This window comes from Equus quagga, chromosome 14 (assembly GCF_021613505.1).
Source record: "Equus quagga isolate Etosha38 chromosome 14, UCLA_HA_Equagga_1.0, whole genome shotgun sequence".
NCBI lineage: Eukaryota > Metazoa > Chordata > Mammalia > Perissodactyla > Equidae > Equus > Equus quagga.
Window position 1 is genome coordinate 96,311,495 of NC_060280.1, and position 20,910 is coordinate 96,332,404.

At 63.6% G+C, this 20,910-nt stretch overlaps 1 protein-coding gene across 1 annotated transcript in view; it reads left to right on the plus strand.

Moving 5' to 3' along the window:
* Positions 1-2,129: 2,129 nt before the first annotated feature.
* ATP8B3 (ATPase phospholipid transporting 8B3) overlaps positions 2,130-20,910 on the plus strand; it is a 19,967-nt gene continuing 1,186 nt past the window's right edge. The window contains exons 1-27 of the mRNA XM_046638329.1: positions 2,130-2,218; positions 2,996-3,057; positions 3,584-3,675; positions 4,082-4,195; positions 5,246-5,344; positions 5,725-5,786; positions 6,230-6,302; positions 6,408-6,478; positions 6,918-7,000; positions 9,114-9,272; positions 9,532-9,549; positions 10,155-10,243; positions 10,784-10,974; positions 11,069-11,282; positions 12,318-12,485; positions 12,819-13,047; positions 13,171-13,283; positions 15,139-15,303; positions 15,401-15,512; positions 16,391-16,466; positions 16,655-16,769; positions 16,957-17,341; positions 17,485-17,708; positions 19,392-19,475; positions 19,635-19,874; positions 20,026-20,164; positions 20,422-20,549. Coding sequence (XP_046494285.1) covers positions 2,130-2,218; positions 2,996-3,057; positions 3,584-3,675; positions 4,082-4,195; positions 5,246-5,344; positions 5,725-5,786; positions 6,230-6,302; positions 6,408-6,478; positions 6,918-7,000; positions 9,114-9,272; positions 9,532-9,549; positions 10,155-10,243; positions 10,784-10,974; positions 11,069-11,282; positions 12,318-12,485; positions 12,819-13,047; positions 13,171-13,283; positions 15,139-15,303; positions 15,401-15,512; positions 16,391-16,466; positions 16,655-16,769; positions 16,957-17,341; positions 17,485-17,708; positions 19,392-19,475; positions 19,635-19,874; positions 20,026-20,164; positions 20,422-20,549 — 3,594 coding nt within the window. The remainder of the gene's footprint in view (positions 2,219-2,995; positions 3,058-3,583; positions 3,676-4,081; positions 4,196-5,245; positions 5,345-5,724; positions 5,787-6,229; positions 6,303-6,407; positions 6,479-6,917; positions 7,001-9,113; positions 9,273-9,531; positions 9,550-10,154; positions 10,244-10,783; positions 10,975-11,068; positions 11,283-12,317; positions 12,486-12,818; positions 13,048-13,170; positions 13,284-15,138; positions 15,304-15,400; positions 15,513-16,390; positions 16,467-16,654; positions 16,770-16,956; positions 17,342-17,484; positions 17,709-19,391; positions 19,476-19,634; positions 19,875-20,025; positions 20,165-20,421; positions 20,550-20,910) is intronic.

The window sequence follows — 20,910 nt, forward strand, 5'->3', positions numbered from 1 at the left end:
CACAGAAGCCCTGTTTCTGAGTGGTGTCTGCCCCCTCCCCAGAGCACGAGAGGGCCGGGGAGGCCTGGGCAGTGGAGGTGGGGCTCCCCAGCTCCGGAGGAGTGCCCGCCTTCAGCTCGCCAACCCTGCAGGCTCCAGGCTGCGGGGCCTTGGCAAACCCATTTCTCCTTGCTGTCACCATCCCAGGGACGGAATCAGGTCCCCTGCCTCCCTCCTCATGGCGGCACCCAGCAAGGTCTCTCCTAAAGGCTGTGAGAATAGTTTGTTTCAGTCCCGCTCGCCAGGGTGTTTCTCATTAACCACTGGGTAGGGCTGGCTAAGAGGTTTGTTGAGTGAATGAATGAAAGGAGAAGTTTACTTGGCGACCCCCCAGAGGCCAAGCAGAGTGTGCAGACCGGCTTCCAAAGAAATGTGAGTGGGAGGTTGGTGCTCTGACAGGGGGGTCAGATCGGGTGTCTGTCCTCACCACACCCAATCATTCATTCATTCATTCATTCAGCCAACATTTGCTCAGAGTGATGCTGGTGTCAGAGGGGGCTCCAGCCCCATGCAGGGAGGGGAGGCTGGGGCACAGAGTCAGACGCAGGCGCTCCGGTCTGTTGGGTCAGGGCTGGGGACAAAGGTGGTGGGGGGGAGAAAGCACCCAGGGCCCACTCGACCCAGACCCTGCTTTACAAGGTCTCGCCCCTAAATGACGGGCCCCTTAATGCCCTGCCCCGCATTAGGATCCCTTCATCCCGCCCTACTGCTGCCCTCTGATTCATCCCAGCCCCCGCGGACCCTATCCTACGCGCTGCGGCTGCAAGACTAACCCTGGATCTTGGCCCCAGGCTAGGCTTCTGCCCCGGCCCCGCCCCTACCCTGGCCCTCTCCGTAAGGCCCCGCCCCCGGCCGCATCCCGCTCCAAGTCATGGCCCCGCCCACTGCTGTGACCCCGCCCCCTCAGACCACGCATTCCGCGCTGGCCCCGCCCCTACCCAGGCCCTCTTGGTAAGACCCTGCTCACAGTCCCGCCCACTGCTGTGACCCCGCCCCTCGCGCTACCGCTTAGGCCACGCCTTCTGCTCTGGCCCCGCCCCTACCTGGCCCCGCCCACACACCCCGCCTTCTTGTATGACCCGCCCCCTCCGCTCCACCTTCTATCCTGGCCCCACCCTTTGGCCCGCCCCCGCCCCTCCCATCGCCTCCGCCCCTCCCATCGATCCCGCCTCCCGTTATGGCCACGCCCACCGCCCCCACTTTCTCTTGGCCCCTCCCACAGCCCCGCCTCCCATTCTGACCCCGCCCCGGGCCCCCGCCTCCCGTTCTGACCCCGCCCTCGGCCCCGCCTTCTGCCCTGGCCCCGCCCCCGGCCCCCCGCCTCCCGTTCTGACCCCGCCCACCGGGCCCACTTTCTGTCCTGGCCCCGCCCCGCGCCCGCGCCGCCCGTTTCAGGCCGGTTTCAGGCCCGTTGGCCCCGGGCTAACAGTTCCACCACGTCCGCCGCCCTGGGCCCCCGCGGACCGCCCGCGGCAGCCCGGCCCCGCCCTCCCCGGCCGGCGCAGGTGAGCGGCGGCGCTCCAAGGCTGTGCGTCCCCGGGCGCCCGCGCACCCTCTCTGGACCCCGCCCCACCCGAGGGCGGGAGGGCACCGGGGCGACTGAAGGGGCGCCCCATAGAGAATCGCGCAGGGCGGGGTCCCCAGGGGCGTCCTGTGGACGCAGATCTCCCGGTCGGGGCCGGGCGTCGAACCCTGAGCCGCGGCGGCCGCGGGAATACTGGGGCTCCCCGCGGGTTAATGGGGCGTTCTGGTGAGCCGAGAGGGAGTGAGTGAGCAGGAGCAGCCCTAAGGGGCGGGCTCCTGTCCCAGACAAACAGTGGGGTGGATTCTGGCCATCTCGGTGTCGCCTCCAGCCCCGTCTATACCCGCTGGGTCTCTCCGGCTCTGGGTCCCACTGGCTGGGCCTCACTTTCCCCCATCTGGAGAGTGGGCACCGGCCCCACTCAGGCCCGGGGAGCATCAGAGCTGGCCCTGAGCTGGGCCCTCCCTCCGGGGGACACCGATGACTCACACGCCGGCCATCCCCGTCCTGGGAGGTTCCTAGTTCAGTGGGGCCGCCCAGACGGGGAGAGCGGGCCATCAGAACGGGGATGGGGGACACCCCGGGCAGAGGGGGAGCCCAGAGGACGTGCCCCCACAAGCCTGGACGGTCCGAGAAGTATGAGCTGAGACCAGAAGGGTGAGGAGGCCTTGATGAGGCCTGCAGGAAGGGGGCCAACGGGGTGGGGGGGGGGCGCCCAGGGCTTGGAGGGGAGGGAGCCGCTGAGTGCTGGGCGGCCAGGCTCATTTGGAGAGCCGCTGAGGGCCCCCCATCAAATTCCTGACCCCGAAGGACCAAGAGTGACCATGAACTAGCTGGGGGAAGGTTCCGGGCTCTGTGGAAGGCGTGTCCGCCCCCATCTCTCCCACCACGCTCAGTTGAGCTCTCCAAGAGTGTCTTGGCCTTCCAGACAGAAGGCATAACCCTGGGGCCCCGTTTAGTCAGTCAACAAACATTGATCAGGCGTGTAACCCAGCTGGGCATTGCATGCCACGTGGGGTTTGGGACAGAAGGGGGCAGCAGGGGGACCCCGGGAGGCGATGGGGGCCTGGGCTGAGGGTGGCCATGGGGATGGGGAGCAGTGCCCAGATGTACAATCCTTCATCCTAAGGTTACCAGCCAGAGTCGGGGGGGAGGCGAGCAGCGTCAGGTCACTAGCTGGGGGGACTGAGGGACATGAGGGCTGTTGTGGCTTTGGGGATCAGCCCGGGCCCCCCTGGGCCTCAGGACATTCAAGGAAGGACACACCGCCGGCGGCTGAACCTTCAGAGCCCGGGGACGGGGCAGCAGGTGGACATGAGAGGGGATGTTTCAGAGAGGGTCTCCTCTGGGCATGAGCTCCCGGATGGCAAAGTAAGGGACAACGTCCAGCGAGGGCCGGGCCACCGGTGTGACCTCGCGTCCCTCTCCTGACAGCCCCACCGTCATGGGCAGCCTCGCCTACCGAGAAGGCCTTGAAGACGAAGAGAAGAACTCGGGTGCGTGTCCTGGGGCCGAGGACGGGGCGCGGGGCCGGGCGGAGGAAACCGAGGGGCATGACAAAGTGTAGTGGCCGAAGCGGGGGCACTGGGGAACCCCCCCAAACCCATCTGACCGGTCCAGTGCGGGGGGTCCTCATTGGGTTACAAATAGTCCCAAACCCTCTGCCTGAAATGTCGACTCGAGACTCAGGGGCTGCGAGCCCAGAACTATCTGGGCTGCCCAGGCCGGGCGTGTGGCCTCAGTTTACCCCGTCTGTAGAAGGAATGGGAGTGAATGGCCTGTTCTCCGAGCCCAGGGATGGGCCCTGGGGGCGGGGCGAGGGGCCACCCCTCACACCCCTGGGCTCCCGGAGCGCCCACTGTGTGCAGGGCCGCTGGGCCCTCCCTTTTGTTTACCGGCTCCGCAGCCCACGGGGCAGCGTCCCCAGCCCCTGGGTCCCCGGGGGCCCATTAGCCCTCCTCTGGAGTGTCGTTAGCGGTGTTTGTCCGCGGGCCCGCGCGACGCCGGCTCTCTCGGCTTCAGGGTTCACCTGGGAGGTGAAGGCCAACAGCCGGGCCTACAACAGCCGCTTCAAGGAGAAGGCCTTCCTGTGCTGGCAGAGGCCGAAGTACAAGGTGGGCCGGCCATGCCGGGTCCCTGTCACGGAGCCCGGAGTGCCCCGTTCCCACCGAGTCACCCATTGGGTCGGTCCTGGCGTCTCCGGGGGCCCCCTCATCCCGCCCCAGTTCCCATCAAAATAAGTTAATACGAGACCTTGAAGCTACAGCTTGTCCGTCTCGGCTCTGCCTAAAATCCCCTGGCGGGGGGTCTCCTCTGGGGAAATGCCGGGGTCCCAGCTCGGGCTCAGGGAGTCTCTGCACCCAGTCAAGGACTCAAGTAATGCTAATTCAAGGCCTTGCATTCAGCAGGCGCTTAAGTAAATGCTGGCCTGAGGCCTTGCATTCAGTCGGTGCCCAATTAATGCTGGTTGGTGGTGGCCGGAGGGCAGGGCAGGCGCCCACATGCCACCTCTCCCTCCAGACCAACATCATCCACACGGCCAAGTACAACTTCTTCTCCTTCCTGCCCTTGAACCTGTGTGAGCAGTTCCGCCGCATGTCGAACCTCTACTTCCTTCTCATCATCATCCTCCAGGTGGGGCGGGGCGGGGCGGGGCAGCCCCCCTGGGGGTCCGCGCTCGGGTCACCTCCTCCGGGAAGCCCTCCCTCAGCCCCCTGGCCGGCTGGCTCTGTGGACCCCGGGGCGGTTTCTCCATGTGGTCGTCTGTGTGGTTACGGGGCCGGCGTCCGGCTCCCCACGCCCCGGAAGCACCTTCATGGCTGGGTCCCCACTGCCCAGCCAGGGGCTTGGCACACAGGAGGCGCTCAATAGATGCTGAGCAGTGAGGGAGCACGGGCGGCTCCTCCAGGTCCGAGGAGGGTGGAGTCTTCCTGCAGGACGGACGGCCCCCTTGACCCCAGCTGGCCGAGCTGACCCCAGAGGGCGAGGAGGAAAGAGGGGGCGAGGGCGGGTTCTCGGGACCTGCCGGGCAGTCCCGGCTGGGGCACCTCCCTCCCCCAGCGAGTGGGCAGTTTCCAGGACACCCGACCACCCCCGCCCTGCTTCTCCGTTCTGTTCGGAGTAAAGTGAGAGGCTCTGCTTTTATCCATCAGTCCAGTGGACGCTTATTGAACACCTACTGTATGCAGGTCCTATCTGGGCACTGGGGACCTGGCGGTGGCCCTGACACCCGTCTTCGGGTGGCTCATGGGCTGGTGGGGGTGACTGCCATTAAACCACGTGGTGGGGACCAGCGATGGGGGACCAGGCTGGTCTGGAGGGGGCCGCTGGAGGAGGTGACGATGGAACTCGGACCTGAAGGGTGATGGGCAGGAACACAGCTACAGGGAGGGAGAACAGAGAGAGCCAAGGCCCCGGGGCATAGGAGGACTTCCTGGAGGAGGTGACCTGGGAGCCGGGCGTGGGAGGGAGACGAGGCATGAGGGAGAAGTTCTGGGCAGGGAGAGGGGCTAGAGGGCAATTGTCCCGTGGTTTGTGGGGAGAGATGGCCGGGCCCTGGTGGCCAGCAGGAGCGACACGATGCCAGGTTGAGGGGCCGGGCGTGCCGGTGGGGAGGGCAGGAGGCCGCGGTCGGGGGGCGCCCAGGCGGGTAGACAGGGGCCAGCGTGACTTCCTCTGTGTCAGAGCATCCCCGAGATCTCCACCCTGCCCTGGTTCACGCTCTTCGCCCCGCTCGTCTGCCTCCTCGTCATCCGGGCCACGCGAGACCTGATGGACGACATCGTGAGTGGGGTTGGGGAGCGGCCGGGACAGGGATGGGGGTCAGAACGGGGTCCCCGGAGCCCCGGGCGGGTGCGGGGAGGGTTGGCGTGGGCGGCCCCGGTGGACCGTGTCATCCACACGGTCTCGCGGCCACAAGGGACAGGTGCCTGCTGGCCCTTCGGCCGGGCTGTCTTGGCGGCCACATGGGTGTGGCTGCACTCTGCCCTCTGCTCCTGCCGACAGCGGTTGGCCCAGCCGCCCTCCCGCCCGGGTCCCCGGACAGACGCAGCGTGCTGTGGCCTCGCTGGCAGGGCCGCCGGTGTGAGCAGGGACGGCTGTCTGCCCATCGCGGGGCGGCATGGGGCACGGTGCCGTCTCTCTGACTCCCCCTGTCGGCGCAGGGGCGACACAGGAGCGATAGGGTCGTCAACAACCGGCCCTGCCAGGTCCTGGTGGGCAAGAGGTGAGGCCACGGCGGCCGGCGGCGCAGGGGTCCATCCCGGGGCGGGGACCTCCAGCACGGCCGGCCAGACACGGCAGGGAGGGGTGCCCGGCGGAGGGTCCAGCACCTTCCATGCTCCCAGACATCCCGGCTGGGTGTGATGGGGGCCCAGGCCAGCGTTTATGGGGCGCCTGCCGTCTACCAGGCCTGGGGTGGGCCCTGCGATGGGGGCAGAGGCTGAGGACCCCGTTGTCAGCACTGGCAGGGCTGAGCTCAGCCTAAGGGGCGGGCGGGGATGGCCGAGCCCCCCTGCCAAGACCTGCGGGTGGGGACGTCCCAGAAACAAAGGCCCTGCTCTTCCAGCTGCGGGGGCGGGGCGGGGGCGAGGGGGCGAGGGGGCGGGGGGTCCCCAGGCTGGGCCTGGGAGGGGCCCCCTCTCACACCTGCGGACCCCCTCCCCGCAGCTTCCGGTGGAAGAGATGGAAGAACCTGTGTGTGGGCGACGTGGTCTGTCTACGCAGAGACAACATTGTCCCGGTGAGCACCAGGGACACCGCTCCGGGGGTGGGGGGGCTCCTTCCGCCGCTGGCGTCGTGCCCCCAGCAACGCCATGTGCTCACCCCACCCCCCTTCCCGCCCCAGGCCGACCTGCTCTTGCTGGCCAGCACCGAGCCCAGCAGCCTGTGCTACGTGGAGACGGCCGACATCGACGGGTGAGGCTTGGGGCATTGCTACGGGTTTGGGGGTCTGGGCGCCAGGCCTTCCGTGATGGCCTAGCCCGCTCGGGTATAATGGTCACTCACCCCAGGAGCATTTATGGGGCGCCTGCAGGCCAACAGGGCAGCGAGGTGAAACCAGACAAAGGGATCCACCTTCTTCACACCAACATTTCTGGGAGTCCTACTGTGCGCCAGGCGCCACCACCCCAAAGGCAGGAAGGCCGATGCTCTGGCCTCAGCCCTTTTGCAAACACCCTGTGTGACCTTGAGCAAGGCCCTCTCCCTCTCTGGGCCTCAGCCTCCTGATGAGCAGCCGGCGCACAGTAGGTGCTTGGCGAAAACGTCTGAGTGACTCTGGAAGGGGACTAGGGGGGCGCCTTGCCCGGGCGCCATCTGGTCCCCACCTTCCCCTCGCTCCCCTTCTCATCACCAGGGAGACCAACTTGAAGTTCAGGCAGGCGCCAATGGTCACCCACCACGAGCTGAACAATGTGAAGAAGATGGCGTCCTTCCAAGGTGAGAGGTGGTGAGCGGGGGACCACAGTCCCATCCACCCCTCTGGCCTCCGTCCACCCCTCCATGAAGTGGGCATGAAAGCCCCCCGCCTCGCTGGGTTTGGGGTCCGTAATGGGGTGTCGGGGTGGGGGGGTGTGTCAGGCAGCATCTACCCAGACAGGTACGGTCAGTTCTGCCTGCTACTGTTGTTACAAGACCCCTTGCAGCATTTTATCAGGAGTTTACGTTTTATTTGTAAAAACATGGCCATGGGGCCGGCCCCGTGGCCGAGTGGTTAAGTTCACACGCTCTGCTGCGGCGGCCCGGGGTTTCGCCGGTTCGGATCCTGGGCGCGGCCATGGCACCGCTCATCAGGCCTCGCTGAGGTGGCGCCCCACATGTCACAGCTAGAAGGACCCACAACTGAAATACACAACTATGTACCCGGGGCGATTTGGGGAGAAAAAGCAGACAGAAAAAAAAAAAAATTGGCAACAGTTGTTAGCGCAGGTGCCAATCTTTAAAAGAAAAAAAATAAACACGACCAGATTAAAGGAAACCTTTTTGGTGGTTTGATCGAAAAGGCAGCCTGCGTCCATGGGCTAAGGACTCGCAGCCGTGGTGGGAAACGCCGCCAGCGACAGGGCGCCATCCCACCCCTGGCAGTTTCTCATTTTCCGCCTGGAGACATCTCACCCCTGTGGGTACAGTTACCGTTTGCTGTGGCCCAGCAAGGGGACCCTTGGTTGTTATGATTTTTCCTGTCTTGTCGCAAAGGCAAGTCGCTCTGTGTGGTTCTGCCGCAGACTCTTTGTCTCGAAGCGCAGCACCCTGGCTCCCGACGTCCACACGCTGGTCGCATGACTGGGGAAAGGCCTCGCTAGTGTGGACGGAGGCCGTGCCCGTCCCAACAGCTCTCTCCAGGCCCTGACCTGACCCAGCCTCCCTGCAAGGCATCACCCCAGTTTTTAGAGGAGGAGTCTGAGGGTCAGAGAGGTGGTGAGAGGCGTGGGCTTGTCCCCGGGCTCCTCCGCCCCCCAATCCACCCCACCCCACGACAGCCCCTATTTCCACACTCAGGACAAACTCAGTCTCTGAGAAGGAAGGGGGCAGAGCAGGTGAGGGTTGTTCAAGAACCCCATGGCCCTCCAGGTCTCTCCCTTCTGGGGTCCCAGCCCGCATCTTGTTGTCATTTTTTTTTTTTTTTTGTGAGGAAGACTAGCCCTGAGCTGACATCTGCTGCCAATCCTCCTCTTTTTGCTGAGGAAGACTGGCCCTGAGCTAACATCCATGCCCATCTTCCTCTACTTTATATGTGGGACGCCTACCACAGCATGGCTTGACAAACGGTGCTGTGTCCACATCCGGGATCCAATCTGGCGAACCCCGGGCCACCGAAGTGGAACGTGCGCACTTAACTGCTGTGCCACCAGGCCGGCCCCTACTGTTGTCATTTTAACCCTCGCCAGGCACTGCCCTTGGCCGGCCTTTGCACCCTGAGCCTGTTTTCTCAGACAGAAGGGGGGCCAGCGCTATCTTGCTGGGGAGCGTTGGTGGAGAGGCCCCAGCACCCAGTAGGAACTTCCCTGCTCCCACCACCTTCCGGAAAACTCCACCCCATGCCCTGCATTTGTCCCCTGTGGTTTCGGGGTGCTGGACGAATCTCCTGCCTGTGGGTGTCCTTCCTACTTTCCCTCCTCGCACATTTATTGAGCACCAACTGTGCATCAGGTGCTGGGGTGGGCCCCAGGGTCCCAGCTCGACCAAGACGAGGTTGGCACCTGCTGTCATGGAGGAGTAGACGTCTAGTGACATCCCTGGATCATAACCATGAGGAAGAGGCTGGCGGGGGGGAACCAGGTCAGGGAGGGCTTCCCTGAGGAGGTATGAGTCCTGGTATGGGGAACAGCATGTGCAAAGGCCCTGAGGCCAGAAGGGGCCAGCACTGGAGCAGCTAGGCCACGTGGTGGGGGTGGAGGTGCCAGCAGGGAAGTTCGGGGCTGTGCGGGGCCATGAGGGTGGCCAGAGCCAGAGGGTGATAGGAACATTTCACAAGCCCACCCTTGCCGCGTTGGAGAGGGGTGGCCCGAGCCCAGCCATGCCCGCGGCTCCCTGACCTCCCAGTTGCTCACAGGCAAAGTGGTGTGTGAGGAACCCAACAGCCGGATGCACCAGTTTGTGGGGTGCCTGGAGTGGATGGGGAGGAAATACCCCCTGGACATCGGCAACATCCTCCTACGAGGCTGCAAGATCCGGAACACGGACACCTGCTACGGGCTGGTCATCTACGCGGGTACCGCCCCTCTGGGCCCCCGGAGTGTGAGCTGTCCTGGGGGGGGGGGGCGGTGAGAACCCTGAAGTCATCGGCAAGAAGTCACAAAGCCAGGCCCGGCTACCACATGCATCTGTCCCGTGATGTGGGGCTCCTGGCGTGGCCTCTCTGGACCCTGGGTTCTGAAACTGTAGAGATGGACGTGTTGAGCCAGCGTCCTTGTCTTGGCTGGAAGAAGTGGGATGCTTGTGTGTCAACAGGAGAATGGGCGGCTGGACAGGTGGATGGATGGATGGGGGTGTGGGTGGAGGGTGGGTTGACAGAGGGATGGAGGATGGGGTGAGTGGGTGGGCGGGTGGGTGGATAGAAAAACAGATGGAAGGGCCGGCCTGGTGATGCAGCAGTTAAGTTCACACGTTCTGCTTCTTGGCGGCCTGGAGTTCGCCGGTTCAGATCCCAGGGGCAGACATGGCACTGCTTGGCAAAAGCCATGCTGTGGTAGGCGTCCCACATATAAAGTAGAGGAAGATGGGCACGGATGTTAGCTCAGGGCCAGTCTTCCTCAGCAAAAAGAGGAGGATTGGCAGAGTTAGCTCAGGGCTAATCTTCCTCAAAACAAACAAACAAACAAACAAACAAACAGATGGATATATGGAAGGAGGGGTGGATGGATGGAAGGATGAATGGAGGGATGGATGGATAGATGGATGGAGGAATGGATGGAAGGGATAGAGGGATGGATGGATGGATGGATGGATGAAAGGATGGATGGATGGAAAAATGGAGGAATGAATGGAGGAATGGGTGTATGGAGGGATGGAGGGAGTGATGGATGGATGGATGGAAGAATGGAGGGAGGGAGGGATGGAGGGATGGATGGAAGGAGGGATGCAAACCCTGCAGGTTTTGACACGAAGATCATGAGGAACTGTGGCAAGATCCACCTGAAGAGAACCAAGCTAGACCTCCTGATCAACAGGCTGGTGATCATGGTAAGCGGCCCGGGGCCCCTGCCCCGGGGGGATGGCGCACCCACAGAAGCCCCGCCGCCGTCTTCCAGGCCTGTCTCCCCTCTTCAAAAGGTGCGGCCTGATCCCACAGACAGGTCTGTGGGCCAGAGAATCTTTTCTTAAAACAACGATTAAAAAAAAAATGTTTCTGTAAGACAAATTTTGATCCTGACTTTTCCCAAAATCTCAGGAGATCATAAAACGCTCCCCTCCTCTCCTGACCTTTAACACCCCTTAACTTTCTGTGCAGTCAACTTTATCTTCTTAAAAGTTACTGTAATAATAATTTAAAAAAACAGCAGCTGGGACACCTGGCCAAACCCTGCCGTTCCCCCCCTCCCCGCTCCGGGACGGCCAGCTGCCTCCCCGCCGCCCCTTCATCCTGATGGCAGAGCCCGGGGCGGGGGTCCCGTGTCCGTGTTTGTCCTTTCTCGCCGAGCGTGTCACCACCAGCGAGTCCCCGGGGTGTCTCGGGGCCGCCCGGGTGCCCCCACGCTTGGCCGTCTCCCGCCCGCCCCGCAGATCTTTGTGTCCCTGGTGCTGATCTCAGCGGCCCTGACCGTGGGCTTCTGGTACAAGGTGAAGGAGTTCAAGACCAAGCACCACTACGTGGCCGCCAAGCACGCGCGCACCGTGGCCACCGAGTCCTTCTTCATCTTCTGGGGCTTCCTCATCCTGCTGAGCGTCATGGTGCCCATGGCCATGTTCATCATGTGGGTCCCCGGGGCCCCCCTCCTACTGCCCGCCCGCCAGCCCGCTCCCCGGGGGGCACGGGGGGCCAGGGACGTGACCCGGCTGCCTTTGCAGGGCCGAGTTCATCTACCTGGGGAACAGCGTCTTCATCAACTGGGACACGCAGATGTACTACGAGCCAAAAGATATGCCCGCCAAGGCCCGCAGCACGAGCCTCAACGACCAGCTGGGCCAGGTGGAGTACATCTTCTCGGACAAGACGGGCACGCTCACCCAGAACATCATGACCTTCAAGAAATGCTGCATCAACGGCGTCCTCTACGGTGGGGCCCTGCCCGGCACCCCGCCGCGGCCGGGACACTGGCCTTGGGCTGATGGAGGGCCCCCCCCAGGGGGCTGCATGGGTCTTGTGGATGTCCCACCTGCCCCGTGCCTGGCACTCCCACCCAGATCGAGCCACGGAACCGCGGCCGCATGCCTCATGTCATTTGGGGGTTGACAGACTGAACTTGGGAGCCCCGGCCACTGTGGGCATGTGGACGCTGAATTTCGAATTTTCACGGCGTTTGTTGTGTCACGGGATAACATCCTTCTTACAATTTCCCCCAAGCCGTTTAGAAACGTGAAAACCCTTCCGAGCTCGCAGGCCACACGAAAATGGGCGGCGGGGTGGGCGTAGGTCTCCACCCCCGGTCTAGCTTCTAACAAGGGCACGTTGTCTAGACCAGGAGCTGGCAGAGGACCAGGCCGGGTCATAATCAGGGCAGGTGGGCAGCGACCAGCGCCTCTGGCAAATGCCACCTGACCCTCGGCTGGGGACTGGGAGGGGGGCGATAAGGAGCAGTGGGGTCTGTGGCGAGCAGCATCCACCCCGGGCCGGGTCCTGTGATGTTCCTAGAAGCACTGTGGACCCAGGCTTTTATGTGAAATCATCCAGTTTTTCAAAGTAAGCAGCCAAGTTTCCCAGTTTTAAAAGGACACCATGAGGACATAAAACAAAACGTGTTTCTTAGGACCGAGTCCCCCTCCGGGCTGCCCTCCTGGGCCCCCTGGGAGATGGGGCTGCCTCTTTCCCTCCTTTGAGCAGAAGGTGAGGCTGAGGCCGGGGGTCCTTGGTTGCTGGGGGCGACAGGTCCAGAGCGCTGGGACCGGCTGGTCTGGCTGCATCTGGCGGCTCCAGGAAGCCTGAGCTTGGCGGGTGGGGGCTGCGGGATCCCCGAGTGGGGCCCGGGGAGCTGAGGCCTGAAGCGGGGTCTTTCTGCAGGCGACGAGGAAAAGAAGACCGGCCACAAGGTGAGCGTGGGCAACCCTGCAGCGCCGGGCGGCCGGGTGGTGGGGGGGACGGGCAGCGACGCCCCCAGAGCCGGCCCATGCGCTCACCGCCCCGCAGGAGAGCCCCTACCTCTGGAACAAATTCTCCGACGGGAAGCTGCCCTTCCACAACGCGGAGCTCCTGCAGGCCGTGCGCGGCAACAAGGACAAGATGGTGCGCGAGTTCTGGCGCCTGCTGGCCATCTGCCACACGGTGATGGTGCAGGAAAGGAACAGTGAGTGCCTGGCCGGCCTGTGCCACCTCCACCCGCCCGAGAGGGTGCTCCGGCCCCCGTCCCAAGCCTCACCTCTTGTGGACCTAGAGGGCTTCCAGGCCCGGGGCTCGAGGTCTGTTATCGAGCCGGGAGGGGGAGGTCCTCAAGGCTGGGGCCCCGGCATCCAGCTTCCGTTACTGGGCTTAGAGGTTGTACCGGCCCAGGGACCCTCATCCCACAAATATCTGGTGTGCTTCCGCCCTGTGCTGGGGATGGAAGCAGAACCGGCCGCCAGGGTTGGGGTGGGGGTGGGTCCTGACCGACCGGGTTGTTCTCAGCAAACCGCTGGTCCCGCCCCGCGGCCCCCTCCCCCTCCAGACCAGCTGTTGTACCAGGCGGCGTCGCCCGATGAGGAGGCGCTGGTGACGGCCGCGCGGAATTTCGGCTACGTGTTCCTGGCGCGCACGCAGGACAGCATCACGGTGATGGAGCTGGGCGAGGAGCGGGTGTACCAGGTGCTGGCCATGATGGACTTCAACAGTGTCCGAAAGCGCATGTCGGTGCTGGGTGAGCGGCGCTAGGTGGCCGGTCCCCTGGGGCCCAGAGCCCTCGCCTCCCCCCCGGGACGGGGGTGGAGGTGGGCGGGGAGGGGAGCGCATGTGGTGGGCAGCCCGGCCTCTCCCTCCGCAGTCCGAGACCCCGAGGGCTCCATCTACCTGTATACCAAAGGCGCTGACACGGTCATCTTTGAGCGCTTGCGCAAGAAAGGCGTGATGGAGTGGACCACGGAGGACATCCTGGCCGTGAGTCCTTGTGGGACGTGAGGGCAGATGGGCAGGGATCGAGGGCCCAGGGACAGGAGGAGGGGGGCAAAGGAGGACAGTGTGTAGAGAAATGGCCTCAGGTACCAAAGGTAGCCATGTACAGTTGGCCAGGTTGTGCACTGCACGAAGTCCTTTCCGCCTCCACCCCCCATCCCGCACACACATGGGCTGGGAGGGGGCTGAACTTCAAGCTGCACTTGCTCAGAGGGGGTGACTTTTTCTCAGTTACTCAAAGGCACCTTGTGGTTGGCCTTTGACCCTGGACGCTGCCCCCCTCCCGGCCAAATCTTTCCTCTCTGTGGCTGGATCCCAAACTCCTCAGCCCAGCTTTCAAGGCTGCGTCTTTCTGCCCATCTAGCCTGGTATGGCCTTGCCCCTTGAGGGGTTCCCAGGACCCCCATTTCTGGCTTGCAGTTTCCCCGTGCTCAGGTGATGCCTCAGGACCTTTGCATGCACTCTCCCTCCTGCTTGGAATGCCTTCCTCCTCTTAGTCACTCAGGATCTTTGGGGACCCAGGGCTCAGCCACAAGGTCCCCACCTCCAGGGAACCTCTCCTGCCTGGACCCTAACATGGGGCTGGCGTATGATGCCGGCACCTCTCTCTCTGTCCTATCCTTGACCCTGTGGGGCTCCCCGAGGACTTTGCTGGGTCCCCAACATCACTCCGCACAGGGGCCAGTGGTGGGAGCTGTTTGTGGAAAGAATGTCACGCATCCCTCTGCTTCGGGCCTCCCAGAGTTCCCTGCACTGCTGGGAGTGGGGAGCTGGGTGTGTGGGGAGCCGGGAGTCAGGTCTCCGACTCAGAACTAGGCAACTGCAGTCAGATCATGACCCAGAGCCCAGGAGTAAGACGGCTCGGCTCAACGGCCCCATGGAACAGATGGGTAAACTGAGGCACAAGAGGGACAAAGGCCTGTCTGAAGCTCCTGATGCCCAGGGGCCGCCCTCTAGTCAAGAGCAAAATTGAGAGACACCGGGGGCCACCGGTTGGGGCCGAAAGCAGGGGGCAGGGTGGGGGGCATAGGACGGAAGCAGGAGCCATGGCAGATGCCTTCCTCAGGGCCACCTGGTCCCCAGAGCAGCGTCCCTGGGGTGAGCGAGCTCTGGGTCCCCCCCCCCCGGGGGCCTCGAGACAGAGTCCCTCAGGATCCTTCCTGTTCCCTCCCCACCCCGAGGCCTCAGCCCCTTGAAAAATGAGGCCAAGTGTGGGGCTCAGACATTCCTGGGCCCCGGGGTCCGGGAGGAGCCCAGGGGGCTGCACCCAGGGTCTTGCAGGGTCATTAGAAATGGCCACACCTGGGGCCAGCCCGGTGGTGCAGCGGTTAAGTGCACACGTTCCGCTTCGGCGGCCCAGTGTTCGCTGGTTCGGATCCCGGATGCGGGCGGACATGGCACCGCTTGGCACGCCATGCTGTGGTAGGCGTCCCGCATAGAAAGTAGAGGAAGATGGGCACGGATGTTAGCTCAGGGCCAGTCTTCCTCAGCAAAAAAAAAGAGGAGGATTGGCAGAGGATGTTAGCTCAGGGCTGATCCTCTTCTTCAAAAAAAAAAAAAATGGCCACGTGAAGCGGCAGGAGGGGGCTGCTGGCCAGGGGACCTCAGGTGCAGAGGTCTGGAGGCAGAATGGGGCTGGGCACCAGGGGGCCCAGGGGCCCAGACAGGGCAGGTTTGGGCCCCGGGTGGTGCACCACCCACCCCTCTCTTGGGGGAGGACGGGCTGTGGGTGGGGACGAGGTCCCAGGAGCACAGGCAGAGGGCGAGGGCCGGGGGTGGGGCTGGAGGCGTGCAAGGAGGCAAGGTGGTGACCGGGTGGTGCCCGCCCGCCGGCCCCCAGTCTTTGGCTGAGCAGACCCTGCGGACGCTGTGCCTCGCCTACAAGGAGGTGGACAAGGATGCGTATGAGCAGTGGCACCAGCGCCACCAGGAGGCCAGCCTCCTGCTGCAGAACCGGGCCCATGCCCTGCACCAGCTGTATGAGGAGATGGAGCAGAACCTCCAGGTGGGCGGAGCGGGGGGCAGGCCCGGGACCCCCACCCCTGCCGGGAGCTGGCTCCCTGCTCAGTCTCTTCCCTGCCCCCCGCCCCGTGCCCCCTCAGCTGCTGGGAGCCACAGCCATCGAGGACAGGCTCCAGGATGGCGTCCCCGAAACCATCCAGTGTCTCAAGCAGGGGAACATCAAAGTGTGGGTGCTCACAGGGGACAAGCAAGGTGCGTTGGGGGCGGCCGCCCTCAGCGTGGAGACAAGGGAGGCGGGTGGGAGAGAGTCATAACCTGCTCGGAGCACCACCGTCCACCCCTCCCGCCTGTGTGGGTTCAGCGCTGTCCTCCACCTTGTCTCTGGGAGAAGAGAAACTGGAACAATGAAAAATGCTGGGGTCCCCAGGGCACCTCCCTCGTGTGGGCAGTGTGGTGCCAGGTGCTTCCTGTGAGGTGGGCCCCTTGGTCCTCCCTTGTCACAGATGGCCCAGTGGGGCTCAGAGAGTTTGGGGCACCTGCCGGAGGTTGCCCAGCAACTTAGGCAAAAAGCTAGCCCACCTCGGGTCCAGTGGGCCTGGAGACCTGACTGGCCACCACCCCTGCAAGTTCTCTGGGACCCCACTGGGCACGGGTGCCAGCAGGGCCACATTAGGACTTCCGTGGGCACAAGCCAAACACATGCACACAATATTGAAAATGACATCTCACAGCCGTGTCGGGATAAAGACAAATATCCAGGCTGGGTTACGGTCACTTTTGTTTTTCCTTCTGATTTGAACGGGAATTAGGTCATTTTCGTGGGTTCCTAAAAGTGCCCAGGGCCCTGGGCTTGCTGTGTCTCCCATTCCCCCTTGGCCGTGGCCTCAGACTCACCTCTTTCCAGGAGCCTGGCCCCAGCCAGCCGGAGGGGCGGTCCCTCTGCTCAGAGCTGCAGCCAAAGTCTCAGGGCTGGCTCTCATTGGCTGGCCTAGGTCACATGCCCTCCTCTGAGCCAATCACCGTGGCCGGGGGGCGGGGCGTGCTGCTGTGATGGGCGGGGCTGGGTCTCCGGGGCGGAGGGGGCGTGGCCCGGGCAGAGGCTGCCCGGTGCTGAGCCCGCCGCTTTGCAGAGACGGCGGTGAACATCGGCTTTGCCTGCCAGCTGCTCTCGGAGAACATGCTCATCCTGGAGGAGAAGGAGATCACGTGAGCAGCGGGGGCCGGGGCCGGGCCGAAGCCGGGGCGGGGGCGGGGGCGGGCACCCCCAGCCCTGGGGGTCTGCCGAGCGCGCTCCCCTCCACCCGGGGCTGGGCTCCCAGGGCGGGGAAACCGAGGCACGGCTGCGGAGGGCCTGGAGAGGGCTGAGCCCCAGCTGGGTCCCCACCCCCCCCCAGTCGGATCCTGGAGGCCTACTGGGAGAGCAACAACAACCTGCTGGGAAAGAACTGCCTGAAGAAGCGGTTCCTGCCACAGGTCAAGATGGCCATGGTCATCAACGGGGATTTCCTGGTCAGTGCCCGCTCAGGGAGGATGCGGGGGCGCCCTGGCGCTCGGGAGGGGGCTGGGAGGACCCGCGGGGCCGGAGGTGGGAGGCGGGAGGTGGAAGGGGCAGAGCCAGGGAGGGTCAGGTCCAGCCTGGGGGTGGCCCGGGAGGGGCGGAGTGATGCGCCCCCTGCACCCCGACCCCCTCGTCCAGGACCAGCTGCTGCTGTCCCTGCGCAAGGAGCCGCGGGCGCTGGTCCAGAGCGCGGACGCGGACGCGGAGGAGCCGTGGCAGGAGCCCGGCGAGAGGAGGACGGACTTCCTGCAGGCCCGGCGGCTGTCCCTGATGTGGCGCTCCCTCGGGACGCAGCTGAGGAGCACGGGGCTGGCGTCGCCGGACCAGAAGGCGCGCGCCCGCGAGAGCCCCGAGATGCGGCGGGAGCGCGCCTTCGTGGAGCTGGCCTCGCGGTGCCAAGCGGTCATCTGCTGCCGGGTGACGCCCAAGCAGAAGGCCTTGATCGTGGCCCTGGTCAAGAAATACCAGCACGTGGTGACCCTGGCCGTCGGCGACGGCGCCAACGACGTCAACATGATCAAGAGTGGGTGGTGGGCAACAGGGCCGGGGGTGGGGGGGGCGCGCGCGGGGGGAGGGGTGGGCGCCGGGCAGGGGGGGGGGGGGGGGGGGGGGAGGGGGGGGGGGGGCGGCCGGGACGGACAAGCTGTGTGTGCCCCCCCCCCGCAGCCGCGGACATCGGCGTGGGGCTGGCCGGCCAGGAGGGCATGCAGGCCACGCAGAACAGCGACTACGTGCTGGCCCAGTTCTGCTTCCTGCAGCGGCTGCTGCTGGTGCACGGGCGCTGGTCCTACCTGCGCGTCTGCAAGTTCCTGCGCTATTTCATCTATAAGACGCTGGCCAGCATGATGGCCCAGGTCTGGTTCGCCTTCTACAGCGGCTTCACCGCCCAGGTGCGCTGCAGGGAACGGCCGTGTCTCTCCCGTAGTCTTCGCAGAGAAGCCGGCGTGCTCACACTCTGGGGTCCTCACGAGGCAGGGCTGGCCTGAGGTCACAGAGCAATGCAGCCTCTTGCATGGCTGCATTCATAGAGGCATAGAGTCCAGGGAAAGGGAGGGGATTGTTTCTGCTCAGCTCTGTGCCCAACATTTTCAGGGCTGTTTGGCAAATTGGAGCTTTGCAACAAGGGCAGGGCAGATGCCCCAAATGGGTGTCCTTCTAGGGAGAGAAGGACACCCTGAACCCCAGAGAATGTGACTGTGAGGGCTGCTTCCTGACTTGAAACTACTCAATGGTATCAGGGCGGAGACTAGATGTGCTCTCTGGGGCCTTAGAAGAATCATAGGGCTGTGTGAGGGAGTGAGCTCCCCGTCACTCATACCCAGGCATTTAAGCGGGAGTTCGACAGAGGCGCCCTTGACAAATACGTATCGGTCCTTTCACTTTTTTATTTCTAGACATTTTATTCTCTTAGACGCTACTTTAGAGGGCGTTGTTTTCTTAATTCCCTTCGGGGACGGCTCGTGGCTGCTGTACAGAAACACAGATGGTTTTCTGTAGATTGATCTGTGCCCTGAGATTTCTGAATTCCTTCGTCGGCTCTTCCTTGTCAACTGGAATTCTTCTGCAGGAAGAGTGGCTCCTTCTCCCCCATTTCTTTATTCAGTTCCTTATTCCTCTCCGTGTGGACTCACGGAGGTTTACTCTGTTCTCTATTTTGTTGTTCGGATTGTCCCCGATTTGTCCTTGGGACACGTGTCTGCTCTTCTCCGAGCGCATCCTCACTTCCTGGGGCTACAAAGGGGTTCCCTGAGCAAATCCTGGGGTCAGCGGCTCCTGTGAGGAGCTCCGCGTCTTTGCACGAGAGAAGGGCAGTTGGACACCCAGATCCCTGTGGCCACTGTGCTCATCGCTGCTGGGCGCGCAGCCGTCTCAGCAGACGGAGCCAGCGACGCGCACGTGGTAACCACGTGCCGACCCGCAGCCACGCCTGTGTCTCTCCGTCTGTCTGTCTCTGTGTCCTTTAAAGACCATGAGTTCACGCTGAGTCCGGTCCCACAGCGCAAGGCGCAGCTTAGCCTTTTCCACATCCTTGTCTGTGACTCTCTCCTCCGACAGTGAGAAATTCAAATTCTCGCAAACTTCCTGCTCGTTACCTATTTGCTCAGGCCCAGAAGGCACAGGAAGTGGTTTTTCGGAACCGAAACCCATCTCCTTTGAACTGGACTGCATTCCCGCATCAGGAAGGGAGCTGAGCTCCCTACCTGTGGGGTTTCTTCCTAATCTCTCATCCACCAGTGATTCCCTGAATCTAAAATGGTCTGAAAACGCATTCCCCAGCCGTGTTTCCTCCTGTGGCTCCTTGGGGAAGCCAGCCAGTCCCAACCCATGCAGAGGCGCTGTTTTAATAAGATTAGATTGTACTTTTTCCCTCTGCCTTTTATCTTCCAGCTTTTCTCAAGCCTCGCTTAACCCACCCCTGGTCTTAGCCCCAAACTTGATTGCAATGTGACTTTCTAGCTCACCTGGAATCCTCTCCTGGAGCGGGGGCCCAGCTAGCTTGGGTGGGTCTCCTCAGGGAAAGATGCGTTTCTGGTTCCGCTGACCGCGTTCTCCTCCCCGCCGCCGCCCCCCAGCCCCTGTACGAAGGCTGGTTCCTGGCGCTCTTCAACCTGCTGTATACCACCCTTCCAGTCCTGTACATCGGCCTGTTCGAGCAGGTGAGCAGCCCGAGGCCTGGCTTCCTCCTTCCCTGAGGATGCTCCTGTCTCTGTGCCCCCTCCTCCCGCTGGGGGCCTAGGGTGGCGTGGGGGCCATCTCCCACCCCTGAGCCGGTCCCAAGATGCTGCCGCTCCCTACCCACTATGCCCCGTCGCCAGGACGTGAGTGCGGAGCAGAGCCTGAAGTTGCCAGAGCTATACATCGTGGGCCAGAAGGACGAGCTCTTTAACTACTGGGTCTTTCTCCAAGCTGTGGCCCACGGCATGGGCACCTCCCTGGTCAACTTCTTCATGACCCTGTGGGTCTGCCGTGACTCGGGCGGGCCCGTCATCTTCGGCGACTATCAGTCGTTTGCCGAGGTCGTGGCCCTGTCGGGCCTGCTGTCCGTCACCATGGAGGTAAGGGGGCCTCGGACACGGGCCGCTGAGGTCTCGCCGCCGGGTGAGCCTGCCCTTTGTGGACCCCGGGGGGCTCAGCCCTCGCCCTCCTCCACGGAGCCCAGCCCCGGGGTTCCCGCCCGCCCCCGCTTACCCCTCGCTCCTCGTGCAGGTCATCCTCATCCTCAAATACTGGACCGTCCTGTTTGTGCTGGCCGTTCTCCTCAGCCTCTGTTTGTACATACTCGTGACTTGGGCCAGCCAGAGCTTCTGGCTCTTCAAACTCTCCCCCAAGACCTTCCCGTTTCTGTGTGAGCCCCCAGCAGGGGACGGGGTGGCGGGCCCCGGAGATGGGCATGCCCAGGACGGAGCGCCCGCTCTGCCCTCCCTGACCCGCTGTCTCCTTGGCCGCGCATGGGGAGGTGCGAGCGCCTTTTGGGAATTTGCACAAAGGTTCCCTCTGGGGGGAAGAGAGGGGGCGGAGGTGGGGTGTCGGGCGGAGCGGGCAGCAAGCAGGCTCTGGGAAGGCTCCATCCTGGGCCGGGCCGTGACCCTGCCCTCTCACCAGACGCTGATCGCAACGTGCTGTCCCAGTCCCCCATCCTGCTGGTGATCCTGGTGAACGTGTCGTTGAACACGCTGCCTGTGCTGGCCTTCCGTCTCATTCACCAGACCCTCAAGAAGCCACGCCCCAAGGTGAGGGGGCCTGGGCTCCCTGCTGGGCATTCCCCTGATCCAGAGTTTGTCCCAGGGAAGGACTCTGATTGGCTGGCCCAAAGTCAAGTCCCAGGGAAGGACTCTGATTGGCTGGCCCAGAGTTAAGTCTCAGGCTAGGACTCTGACTGGCTGGCCCAAAGTCAAGTCCCAGGGAAGGACTCTGATTTGCTAGCCTGGAGTTAAGTCTCAGGGAAGGACTCTGATTGGCTGGCCCAGAGGTAAGTCCCAGGGAAGGACTCTGGTTGGCTGGCCCGGAGTTAAGTTCCAGGGAAGGACTCTGATTTGCTGGCCCAGAGTTAAGTCTCAGGGAAGGACTCTGATTGGCTGGCCTGGAGTTAAG